The sequence below is a fragment of the Geotrypetes seraphini genome, chromosome 3 (assembly GCF_902459505.1).
Source record: "Geotrypetes seraphini chromosome 3, aGeoSer1.1, whole genome shotgun sequence".
Lineage (NCBI taxonomy): Eukaryota > Metazoa > Chordata > Amphibia > Gymnophiona > Dermophiidae > Geotrypetes > Geotrypetes seraphini.
This window is the reverse complement of record NC_047086.1, coordinates 176,602,937-176,615,319: the sequence shown is the minus strand read 5'-3', so window position 1 is coordinate 176,615,319 and position 12,383 is coordinate 176,602,937. Positions and strand designations below refer to the sequence as shown.

At 44.9% G+C, this 12,383-nt stretch overlaps 1 protein-coding gene across 2 annotated transcripts in view; it reads left to right on the top strand.

Annotated features, from left to right (window-relative positions):
* MMS22L (MMS22 like, DNA repair protein) overlaps window positions 1–12,383 on the top strand; it is a 122,208-nt gene that overhangs the window by 98,012 nt on the left and 11,813 nt on the right. For both annotated transcript variants that reach the window (XM_033935773.1, XM_033935774.1), the window contains exons 21-22: window positions 3,323–3,537; window positions 9,704–9,870. In XM_033935773.1, coding sequence (XP_033791664.1) covers window positions 3,323–3,537; window positions 9,704–9,870 — 382 coding nt within the window. The remainder of the gene's footprint in view (window positions 1–3,322; window positions 3,538–9,703; window positions 9,871–12,383) is intronic.

Genomic DNA, 12,383 nt, shown 5'->3' with positions numbered 1-12,383 from the left:
AGCCAACATATTAACAATTGTGATTTGTGTAACATATAACAGAAGTCCACATTACTTATAGAAACACAAAAGGGGTGATTTCTATACTGCTCACATAGCTGTAAAATCTAAAGGTGTTTTGCATAAATTTTGAATGTATTCCTTCATTCAGACATACGAGTATGTTACCTATTTTCCAAGAAAGAGCTCCAGGTAACATACAACATTCAATATAACAGGTTTAAAAAACATACATGCATGCAAAAATGTAAGTGACTTCTGTATGTAGAGCAGTATTTTTCTTATCCTACAGCTAGATCAGTCCAAATAAGTGGGTTGTGTTCCTCAAACAGCAGATGGCGGTAGAGAACATGGATCAGTATAAGGAGGGGGCCTTAAGCAACCTGGGCCTATTAGAGCCTTAGGCCCCTCCCCAGCGCATCCTAGGATTCACCAGGCAGGGAAGGATCCGTCATTTTGAAGAGCTAGGGATGCCTCCTACGTCCTGCTGGCCGGAGGTAGGAGGCATCCCTTCGCTCGGCCTTCGTGAACAAGGTAAAGGGGTGGGCATTGGAGGCACAGCAGCAGCAGGAGGGAGTGAGCATCCATCCCGCTGCCCGGGGGGGGGGGGTGTCTGGGACATTGCTTGTCAGCGGGAGGGAGTGGGCATCCATCTCACTGTTGGACGGGTTACTTGATAGCAGGAGAGAGTGGGCATCTGTCCCACTGCCGGGAGGAGAGGGTGTGTTGGGAAGGTTGCTTGGCAGCAGGAGGGAGTGGGCATCTCTCCCACTGCCGGGGGGGGGGGGGAGTTGCTTAACGGCGGTGGCAGGAGGGAGTGAGCATTAGTGCTGCCTGATTCAGGAAAAAAAATTTGATTCGATTCAGCCTATTGAATTGATTTTTCGATTCGATTCAATTTTCCTGCTCAAGTAGATGTTTGGGTTTTTTTTCCCAATTATCCTGATGAGTTTATTTTATAGCCTCGTCACCCCTTTTATAGCCTCTTCACCCACTTTGCCCTCTCCTACCCACACTGGCGTTGTTGTGTAAACAAAATAAACAAAAAAGACTTTTCTTCTATCTCTTAAATCCTAGCTCACGTTCGTGGTCTAACACCACAAAATAGAAAATAAAATTATTTTTTCTAACTTTTGTTGTCTGATCATTATTCAGATCTTTCAGTCCCCGGCTCCAGTTGTCTTCTGATAACTTGCTTTCTCCGTGCTAACCATCCATCTTCTGTCTCTGTCCTCCCCTTCCATTTCCCTTCCCTCCCCCGGAGGTCTGGTATCTTTCCTTTTTTTTGACTCCATCCACCTTTTCTGAATTACCCTTTTATCCTTCATCTCTCTCTCCTTCCCCACCACTCCAAGGTCTACCATGTCTCCCTTTCTCTTCCCAACTTTCTCTTCTCTACCCTCTTATCCGGTATCTCTATCCCCCCCTCCACACCATCCCTTGTGTCCAACTTCTCTCCCTTTCTGTTCCTTCCCTCCCTAAATCCCATTGTCCACCATCTCTCTCCCTCTCCTGTTTTTAGATCCTTATTTCTTCTATCCTTCCCCCCATCTCCTGTCTCCATGATCTCCCCTTCCACCAAGTTCATTTCTCCCATCTATCTTCTCCCTATCTCTCCTCCAGTCCACCAACTCCCCATCTTCCCTCTCCCTCCATCTGCCTTTTAAAATTTTTTTTTATGGCACTCCTAAGCCCACACCACCACCACACCCCCGCACCTTTCCCAAAGAGAGTCCGGCAGGAGGGACGCATCTGGGAAGAGGTCTGCTGGTGGCAGTAGCGATCCACTCCTGCCACCACTCCTTGCGTCTTCTCTCCACTGCGGCCCGCCCTCAATGAAAACTTCCTGTTTCTGCTTGGGCGGACGAATTGCATTCACTACCGCCGCTTTTGCTTGGCCAGGGAGGAGAGGAGAGAGCCTTGCTGCCGCCGTTCTGCACCAGTGATCAGTTCAGGATTTCCCTCTGCCACTGGAGTCCTTGCTTCGATGTAACTTCCAGTTTTGCAAAACCGGAAGTTACATCAGAAGCAAGGACTCCGGTGGCAGAGAGAAAGCCCGAACGGGTCTCTGGTGCAGATCGGGGCAGCAAGGCTCTCTCCTTCCCGGCAGCAAGGCTTTGTCCTCTCCTCCCTGGCCAGGCAAAAGCGGCGGTGGCAAGGGGGCCAACAAATCGGTAAGTCCGATTTTCTTCAATAACAAACTGATTCGAATCGATTCACCCAAAGTGAATTGGAGAATCGATTTGAATCGCGAATCGGGCAGCACTAGTGAGCATCTATGCTGCTGATGGGGGTGTGTGGGGGGGAGCTGCTTAATGGCGGTGGCAGGAGGAAGTGGACCTCCCTCCTGATGGCGGGGGAGGGGGGATTGCTTGACGGAAGCAACATTTTCTGGCAGGTCTGAGCTGTCAAATCATACTTTCCTGTCAATGAGCACTCAGGCACTGACCAAAAAAGTAAGGTTAGGACAGCTCGGACCTACCAGGAAATTTTGCTCACAAATTTAGGACAGCGAGGTTAGGAAATCGCTCGACGATAATAGAGAATCGTCTGGAGTACTCATTTAAATATTAATGACCTCGTAATACATTTGCATGGCAGAGTCAGAGACTACTAGGAAGCTCAGAAAATGGTAAGCCGTTTTGATAATCCGTCACTAAAATACATGAATGATAAACCGGCTGGAATCGGTTTAGCAACCAGGTTAAGAGTAGATGTGAATCACTTATTTACTTTTTCCAAAAAATACTAGGACTAAGGGGCATGCAATGTAAGCTACTAATTAGTAAATTTAAAACAGACCAGAGAAAATATTTCTTCACACAACGTGTAATTAAACTCTGGAATTTGTTACCGGAGAATGTGGGGAAATCAAAGGTTTGGAGAATTTCCTAAAAGAGACGTCAGTAGACCATTATTGAGATGGTTTGGAGAAATCCACTGCTTATTCCTAGGATAAGCAGCATAAAATCTGTTTTACTACTTGGGATCTGGGTTGGCCACTGTCTCTCTTCTCATTTGATACTTGTTTTGTATTCCTTGTTTATGCCTTTTGTGATATGTTCCTTTAATAAACATTTTTTCTTTTTTTAAAGAAACAGTATACTGGACTTGATGGGCCTTTGGTCTGTCCCAGTATGGCAATTCTTATGTTCCTAAACTACTTATTTTGTGACGCACCCTGTACTTCATCACTGTACATCTCTGTTCAGTGTCATAAAATGTGTTTCCCATACATAGCGATGATCATGTGAACATTGTTAATGTGTTATCTTTGTAATACCTTGTAATTTTTTGTTGTTTTCTGAATTGCCATTTTCAGGGCTTGTGTTTTATATGCTGCCAATCCCAAGCACAAGGGCCATATGTGAAGCAGCAGCTAAGAAACATCATTCAGCAGTATTTTGGACGGTTTCTTCCAGTTTCTCCTTCTTCTGTTCCCAACATTGCAAACCACCCCATACTGCAGGCACTGTGCGACTCTACCTACGGCCCACACCTCTCATATTTGCGGAAGGCCTTTGTGCAAGTGCTTAAGTAAGACTGAAGGGAAGCAATAATAATTTTAAAAACACAAAATAACACACTGTGGTCTTAGTTTTAAGCAAATTGGATTATTGAAATGTAGTTTATATTGGACCTCCCCAAACCACTCTGAAGAGGCTGCAAATGATTCAGAACAATGCAGCCCAGATTATATCTGAAAAACTGGGAGCCATTCAACTCTAATTTGATGAATTTACCGTATTTTCACTCATATACCGCGCACCCGTGTAAAACGCGCACACGGGTATAGCGCGCGGGGAACAGAAATTTATATAATAAAATTTTAATATAGCGCGCACACGCGTATACGGCGCATGCTAAAACCTCCTCCCGCCTACTCCAAACCGGCATCCTCCCCCCCCCCCGCGTCACCCCCCCCCCCCCGCGATCCTACATCCCCCCCCCCCCAGCAAAGACAACTCTTACCCGATTGGGCACCGGCACCAATGCACAGGATGTGCCAGTGTCCGAAGATCCTCCCTCGCTGGGCTGGGCTCCGGCATTCCCCCTGCGAACCGGCATCCTCCCCTCCCCCCCCGCTCACGTCACCCCTCCACCCCCGCGATCCTACATCTAGATTATCCTACATCCTAGACCGGAGCGCAGGTGGTCTTCTCCTCTATCCTCCCAGTTAGAGGCAAGGGGAGAGCCAGGGACGAGGGTATCCCGAGGACTAACGAGTGGCTACAGGGATGGTGCCGGGATATGAACTTCGGATTCCTGAACCATGGAGAGGCGCTACAGGGACTTCAGGGACCAGACGGACTCCATCTGACCAGTAGAGGTAAGTACGTCTTCGGACACTGACTAGCCCGCCTGCTTCGCAGGGCTTTAAACTAGGTAAGTCGGGGGAGGGTACCCACTCACATACCAGCGCAGTAAGGAACTATCCTGATGAGATGAGTCAAAGCTCTGAGGTAAGTACCCACACTGCAAACAGTTCTCTAGGGGTCATAACAACTCAGGTAGAAAAAGTATCAAAGGGATTTAGCAAACATAAAGAGTGGAGGGATATGTATGTTAATGCACACAGTTTAGGTAATAAAATTCTAGAATTAGAGACTGAAATAAGGAATGCAGACCTAGACGTGGCGGCGATATCCGAAACTTGGATAACAGACTCTCATGGGTGGGATATGGCTATACCGGGTTACAAATTACTTTGTCGGGACAGAGAGGGCAGGTTAGGTGGTGGGGTAGTATTATATATTAAAGAAGACATCAAAACCATCAGGATTACAGATGTCAAATACACAGGGGAATCCCTCTGGGTAAACCTGGCAAGAGGCAGAGAAAAGTGCCTGTATCTTGGTGTGGTATACAGACCCCCTAGACAACTGGATGACATGGACACTGACTTAATTGAAGACATTGAGAATATCACTCTAAGGGAAGACACTGTACTACTTGGGGACTTCAATATGCCTGATGCAGACTGGAGCACACTTTCAGCGACAACCAGCGCTAGTAGGAGGCTATTAAACTCCATAAAGGGAGCCCGTCTCAAACAAATGGTAATGGAGCCCACTAGGGCCCAGGCAATCCTCGACCTGGTACTCACCAACAGGGAAAGCGTCTTAGAGGTCTCAGTAGGAGGAGATACGCTAGCCTCCAGCGACCACAACATAGTATGGTTCAATCTTAGGAAAGGCTTCCCTAGATCAAACACGAAAACAAAGGTACTCAATTTCCGCGGCACAGACTTCGCATGCATGGGAGATTTCGTCCATCGGACGCTGATGTAGAAGCTAAGTGGTTAACACTGAAATCAACCATACATGAAGCAACTAGCTGCTTCATAAAATCAGTAAACAAACGACAAAGAAACAATAAACCCCAATGGTTCACCGCAGAGATCTCGCACCTTGTTAAGGAGAAGAAAAAAGCATTTCTTTTCTACAAGCGTACGGAAACAAGAGAAGCTATCATGGAATATAGAACCAGATCTACAGCAGTCAAAACAGCAATTAGGGAGGCCAAACTTCGTGTGGAGGAAACTCTAGCAAAGAACATTAAGAAGGGGGACAAATCCTTCTTCAGGTATATTAGTGATAGGAAAAAGAACACAGACGGGATAGTACGCCTTAGCAAACCGGATGGGAATTACTTGGAAGCAAATTCAGATAAAGCTGAACTACTGAACGAATACTTCTGCTCGGTCTTCACTTGTGAGGCACCAGACACCAGGACATGGTCCTCAGTTAGAGGCTAAGTCAAGTGTGGACGACCCGTTTCAGAATTTTGAGTTCACACCAGGTGAAGTTTACAGCGAACTGTCAAGACTAAAGGTAAATAAAGCCATGGGACCAGACAATCTGCACCCAAGAGTGCTCAAAGAGTTGTGCGATGTCCTGGCAATACCGCTAGCCGCACTCTTCAATCTCTCCCTAAGCACGGGGAGAGTACCCTTGGACTGGAAAACAGCCAACGTCATTCCTCTGCACAAAAAGGGTTGCAGGGCAGAGGCTGCGAATTACAGACTGGTGAGTCTCACATCAATAGTGTGTAAACTCATGGAAACTTTAATTAAACGTAAATTAGACACGATCCTGTATGAGGGGAATCTACGGGATCCCAATCAACATGGATTCACCAAGGGTAGGTCCTGCCAATCCAATCTCATCAGCTTCTTTGACTGGGTGACAAGGAAGCTAGACTTGGGAGAATCTATGGACATCGTGTACCTGGATTTCAGTAAAGCATTTGATAGCGTCCCACACCGCAGGCTGTTGAGCAAAATGAAATCGATGGGGCTAGGAGAAACACTAACTACTTGGGTCAATGATTGGCTAAGTGGAAGCCTTCAAAGGGTAATGGTTAACGGTACCCTCTCTAAAACATCGGAGGTGACCAGCGGAGTACTGCAGGGTTCGGTCCTGGGCCCACTCCTTTTCAACATATTCATAGGGGATCTGACTCAGGGGCTTCAGGGTAAAATAACATTATTCGCCGACGACGCTAAACTATGCAATACAGTAAGTGAAGATAATTTACAGGATAGTATGGCACAGGACCTGCTTACATTGGAAAGATGGTCCTCGACCTGGCAGCTGGGCTTCAATGCTGGGAAATGTAAGGTTATGCACCTCGGTAGCGGTAATCCATGTAGAAATTACACCTTGAATGGAGAAACTTTAACTAGTACTTCGGCAGAACGAGACCTAGGAGTAATCATCAGTGCAGACATGAAAACTGCCAATCAAGTGGAGAAGGCTTCATCTAAAGCAAGGCAGATGATGGGATGTATCAGTGGAAGTTTTGTCAGCAAGAAGCCTGAAGTCATAATGCCATTGTACAGAGCCATGGTGAGACCTCATCTGGAATACTGTGTACAATTCTGGAGGCCACATTACCGTAAAGATGTGCTTAGAATCGAGTCGGTTCAACGGATGGCCACCAGGAGGATCTCGGGTCTCAAAGGTCTCTCGTACGAGGAGAGACTAAACAAACTACAGCTCTACACTCTAGAAGAACGTAGGGAGAGGGGAGACATGATTGAGACATTTAAATACATCACAGGACGTATCGAGGTGGAAGATGATATCTTCTTTCTCAGGGGACCCTCTGTCACCAGAGGGCATCCGCTCAAACTCAGGGGCGGGAAATTTCATGGCGACATCAGGAAGTACTTCTTCATAGAAAGAGTGGTTGACCGTTGGAATGAGCTTCCAGCGCAGGTGATCGAGGCCAGCAGCGTGCTGGACTTTAAGAATAAATGGGATACCTATGTGGGATCCCTACGAGGGTCGAACTGGGACATCAGTCGCTATGTAGAGACTTAAGAGGATGGGTCAGCAGACTTGATGGGATGATCGAGACCTGCATCGTGTTGGACTTTAAGAATAAATAGGACTTTAAAAATAAATGGGATGCCTATAGGGGATCCCTAAGAGAGTCAATCTGAATAAATAGTCATTAGGTATATACTTAAGAGGAAGGGACAGTAGGGTGGGCAGACTTGATGGGCTATAGCCTTTTTCTGCCGTCATCTTCTATGTTTCTATCTCGGAGAGAGCGAGACCAGAAGGCTTTGAGCATGCGCAAATGCTCAAAGCCTAGTCCAGCCCGGCACAGGAAGAAGGAGGATCTCTCTTGCCCAGCCCAGCCCAACCCAACGAGGGAGGATCTTCGGGCACTGGCACTGGCACATCCTGTGCATTGGTGCTGGTGCCGGTGCCGGTGCCCAATCGGGTAAGAGTTGTCTTTGCGGTGCTGGGGGGGATGTAGGATCGCGGGGGAGGGGGGGGTGACGCGAGCTGGGGGGGAGGATGCCGGTTCGCAGGGGGAATGCCGGATCAGAATGAAAAAAAATATTTGTACAACGCGCTCACACGTATAACGCGCATGGTTCTGCACGGTTTGTAAAATCGTGTATAACGCGCGCGTTATATGCGTGAAAATACGGTATATTGTCTCCATTTTAAAATAGCTTTTCTCGATGTGTAAATATATTCATAAAGGAACTCTATCTGACTAGTCGGCTAGCGCAGAAGAAACATTCTTCCCAGCAGAGTTGGTTAGAATTGCCTCATTTATTTTCTCATAATGCATATGCCACACATTACTAAACTGTTAGCTAAACCAGCTCAACATCCAAAGGAAGACGTGCTTTTTCTTCATTTCCAGCTGCTTAGGAGGTGAGGAGTGGCGTAATGAAAGAGCTGCTGCCTCAGCACCCTGAGGTTGTTGAACCGAATCCCAAGCTCATTGTGACCCTGGGCAAGTCACTTGGTTCTCCATTGCCCCAGGTACAAAATAAGTATTGTAAACTGCTTTGAATGTGTAACAACAAAGAGCAGTATACAAGCCCCATTTCCTTTCCCTTATTGCAAATAAGTAAAACCAAATAACAAAGAGTTCTGTCAAGGCAAAATGAGCCCTTGAAACATCCATCCCTCCAGCCAGGTTGTTAGACTGCCTGGCTAGAGGGATGGATTTTAACTGGAGAGAGTCTGAATTATTGCAGAAATAGATTAAAAACATCAGTGGGAAAAATCTGTCTGTTCATTGGATGGATGCTGGGTTCAGTGAAAGAGGAATATTGTGCATTGGTAAAAAGAGGATATTTTTTTTAAAGAAGGACAGGCTATAGATAGCTTGCTTTCGAGCCCAAACTGGAGAATTCTGCTCTGCAAGGCAGGGAGGGATACAGAGAATGCCCTAAGATTAGGGATCTGAGGAAATGACCAGTAAGGTCCTTAAACATGAATATGGCAGGTTTCCCAGAGATTGGATGGTATGACCTCAGACAACAGAGATTACAAATCTTAGCAGAATTTACTGCTAGCTTGAATTACATAATGTAAATACAAACAAATATAAACATGCTCATACAATTGTAAGTGTAGAACACTCATTCCCTTAATTAGGCTGGCATCTCCTTAAGAGAGATCTTTCATATATGCAGGCTCTTATATTTGTAATAAACTCCCCTTGAGTTTAAGAGAAGAATCTAATTAGGCATTTAAGAAACTCCTTAGACCATTTCAGGATAATTACAATTATCAATCTATATCTTAATTTGTGTTTTGGAAATTGTTTTATGATAGTATGTTGTTTTTTTTAATGTAATTCACTACAATGCTTTTCAAAAAGCAGACTAAGAAGATGACAAATCAAATCTAAACTAACATTTGTAATTCATTTGTAATTGAACTGCATACTCAGCTTCCTGTGGTATGTTGGGTTTTGGAGGTTTTACCAGAAGATTGAAATTTCAGGGAGATTTTTGTTAAAGTATTATAATTTCTCAGATGTTACTGCACATTTTTCTTAGTTCTGTTCCCCCCTCCCCCCACAATGGAATACATTTAACCCTACCAGCTGGCCCAGTAGCTCAAGAAAGTTTTATAAAATTATACTTGGACTTGTTTTATTTTCATTCCACTTTTTCTCTTAACCATGCATTTTACTTTCACACCTTTTCCTTGTTCTCCCAGTCTTTTACCCAATTTTTCTTCTGCTCTTTTTATGTTGTATTCCTATATTTGACAGGTTTGATAAAATGTACCTGATGATGCTGCCTAGTTGCTTTCAGACTGGCTTGACCTTAGCTGTGTTTGAACCTTGCCTTTATAGAATTATTCTTTGTTCAAATTTAGCAGTTTGTAACTTTAAAAATAAGATAAAATGTGTGACCGTTGATGTTTATTTTCAGTGAGAACTACCTTCAGTTCAAAGGTCAGGCCCCTCCTCCACGTTTGGCATCTGTTCTGAGTTTCCTTCTGCACATTTTACAAAGGACCAAGAATACTGACTTCTGTGATATGGAGTTGCTTCTCCCTGCTGTGTTGAAGTGTTTGGTGTTAGTGAATGAACCACAAGGTGAGCTGTGCTGTTTAATTTTATACTTATTTTGATTGATCTGTTTTGCTTATAAACAGGAGAGCCATGCTCTAACATTGAGGTGGAACAGAAATTACTGTCATTGAAGAAGCTTCACAACTGAGCACACCTCTAATAGCTCAGTCAGCATTAGAAACAATATTATCAAGAGCCCCACTTTGATTTTATTTCTTCCCTGATGAGAAATGACTGAAGTTTTTAGAAAATGCCTTCTACTTGGCCATCCACAGCATTATGGACATAAGTTTGTGATTTCCACCTGTAGTTTGGAAGACAGAGCTTTTGAAAATCCTCCATGTATTTCTTCTGTGGTAAAGAATTATTAGTACTGAACAGAATAAAACCAAGAAGATGTATGAATTTGAAACAAGGAGAGTGTAGGAATGTGAAGAACTTCTCGCTAAAGTTACTCATTAGGTGTTAAATCACTAGGTCATATATCTGAGGTAGGAGTATAGCAAAAATATATAAAGAGAGCTGGTGATAGGGCGATTTTTAAAATTGGAATCTGTTCATAATACAATGTGTTTGACCATATTCCTAAAAAAAATACTACATGTTTATTAAAAAATGTATATACTGCCTCTCGGAAGCCATCGGAGTGATTTATAATATTAAAAACAGAAAGGAGCTACATTTCCAAAATATGACAGCATAACAAGAAGAATGAGAAAAAAAGTGCTGAAACAGTCCCAGCTCACGATATGACTCAGGACTCCCCAGAGAAGGCTTATAAGAAGAAGTGAGCCTTAAGAAGAACCTAGAACTTCAAATATGAAGATTCAGCATGGATTTCCAAAGGGAGGAAGTTCCACAAGGAGGGTACAACGGAGAAGAAATCTGAGTGATGGATGGAGTTGAGTTTTGTTATATGGATTGCAGGAATGGTCATATGGTGAAAATCCATAGATCTGAGAGAGCGAGCAGATAATGTGGGAGACCAGATTGTAAACTTTTGAATGTAAACCGTTTTAGGATTAGTTTAAATGGTATATCAAATGTAATAAACTTGAACTTGTCTCATCTCTATCTTGCCATCTGTTTGCTTGATGCCGAACGGTGGAGAAGGAGCACTGCAGGAGCCTCGCAATGCTTTGAGCCGGCTGCTGTGGACCCAATGGATGACTTCCTGAGGAGGCCAGGAATGGAGTTTTCGTCTGGGGGTGGTTCGCTGGAGACCCCGGCACAGAGTGGAAACATGGTTGGTCTTCATACGACTGAACCCCAATGAGAGAGCTCCTTCCCCCCCCCCCAACCATGCAACAGTAGTTCCCCACTGCAAGGCTTGGTAGTGTTGCAGTTGAAAAAGGTTGCTGAACCCGAGGCCCATGTTTAATCAGCAGTGGATTTGAGGCCTCCCTCAATTCAAGGGGGTAGGTTTATTTTCAGTTCCAGCGTTGTTACCAGCATCTAGTGGAGAGATGGAAGACGCCCCTGGAAGTGCTACAAAGGGACTTTGTCCTTGGATCAAGTATTTTCTTCACATTTGCCTCATTTTTTACTGACTGAGTCATCTGAGGTAACCTTAGATTCTTTATGAACCTTAATAGCTAATCTTGGAAAGTTTTTATGCCCACAAATTCAAAATTTGGAAGAGAGGACAAGAGCAAGACCTGTAATTGGCGTCATGCACCACGCCAGTGCTAGAAGTGAACTTCAACTCAGGGTTCAAAATTGAACTGCTATCGCTTCATAAGGATTGCATTATTGAAGATGAAAATGTATAGTGAAGAGGGTTGAGAACTGTAGTGAGTATATGTTGTATAGATCCTTATGAAGTGATAACGGTTCAGTTTCGAACACCGAGATGAAGTTCATTTCTGGCGCAGGTGTGGAACATGACAGTTTTCTGTTGGTGACCTACACGGTTTCTTTGGTGCTGTGTGAGATGTATGCTGTATCGGAGTGTACTGAACCAGTGGCTTAGCGAGGGTGAGAGGTGTCTGGGACAGTGGCCTCCGCCCCCTCCACACCTACATGCTCCTTCCCCGCCACCCGTGCACTGCATCCCTTACCCGTACCTCTGTAATGTTCCTGGTGTGAGCAGCAACCCTCAACTTACTGTCGTGCCTGCGTGGGCTCTCTTTCTGCTGTCACTTCCTAGATGAAGGTCCAGGAAGTGACATCAGAAGAAGAGCCCAAGCAGGTGTGACAGCAGGTTAGGGGTTGCTGCTCGTGCAAGGAACGTTGCAGAGGTATGGGGGAAGGGGAAGCAGCGCATGCAGCAGTAGGGGGGGCGGAGAGGACGGGTGCCACGCCCCTACCAAGACGGTGCCCAAGGCAGACCGCCACCTGCCCTTTTATTTCGCCACTGTACTGAACTTACTGAACACCGACTATCTATTAGCTATCATGCAGTACAGCTATATCCCAAGGATTGTGTTTTTTACTACATAATACCCACAGCGATGAAGAGTTCATGAAAGACTGGATCTGAACTGCTCATACTTCCAGATATGTTTTGTCTTCTTGACTTTCCCGTTTTGCATTTT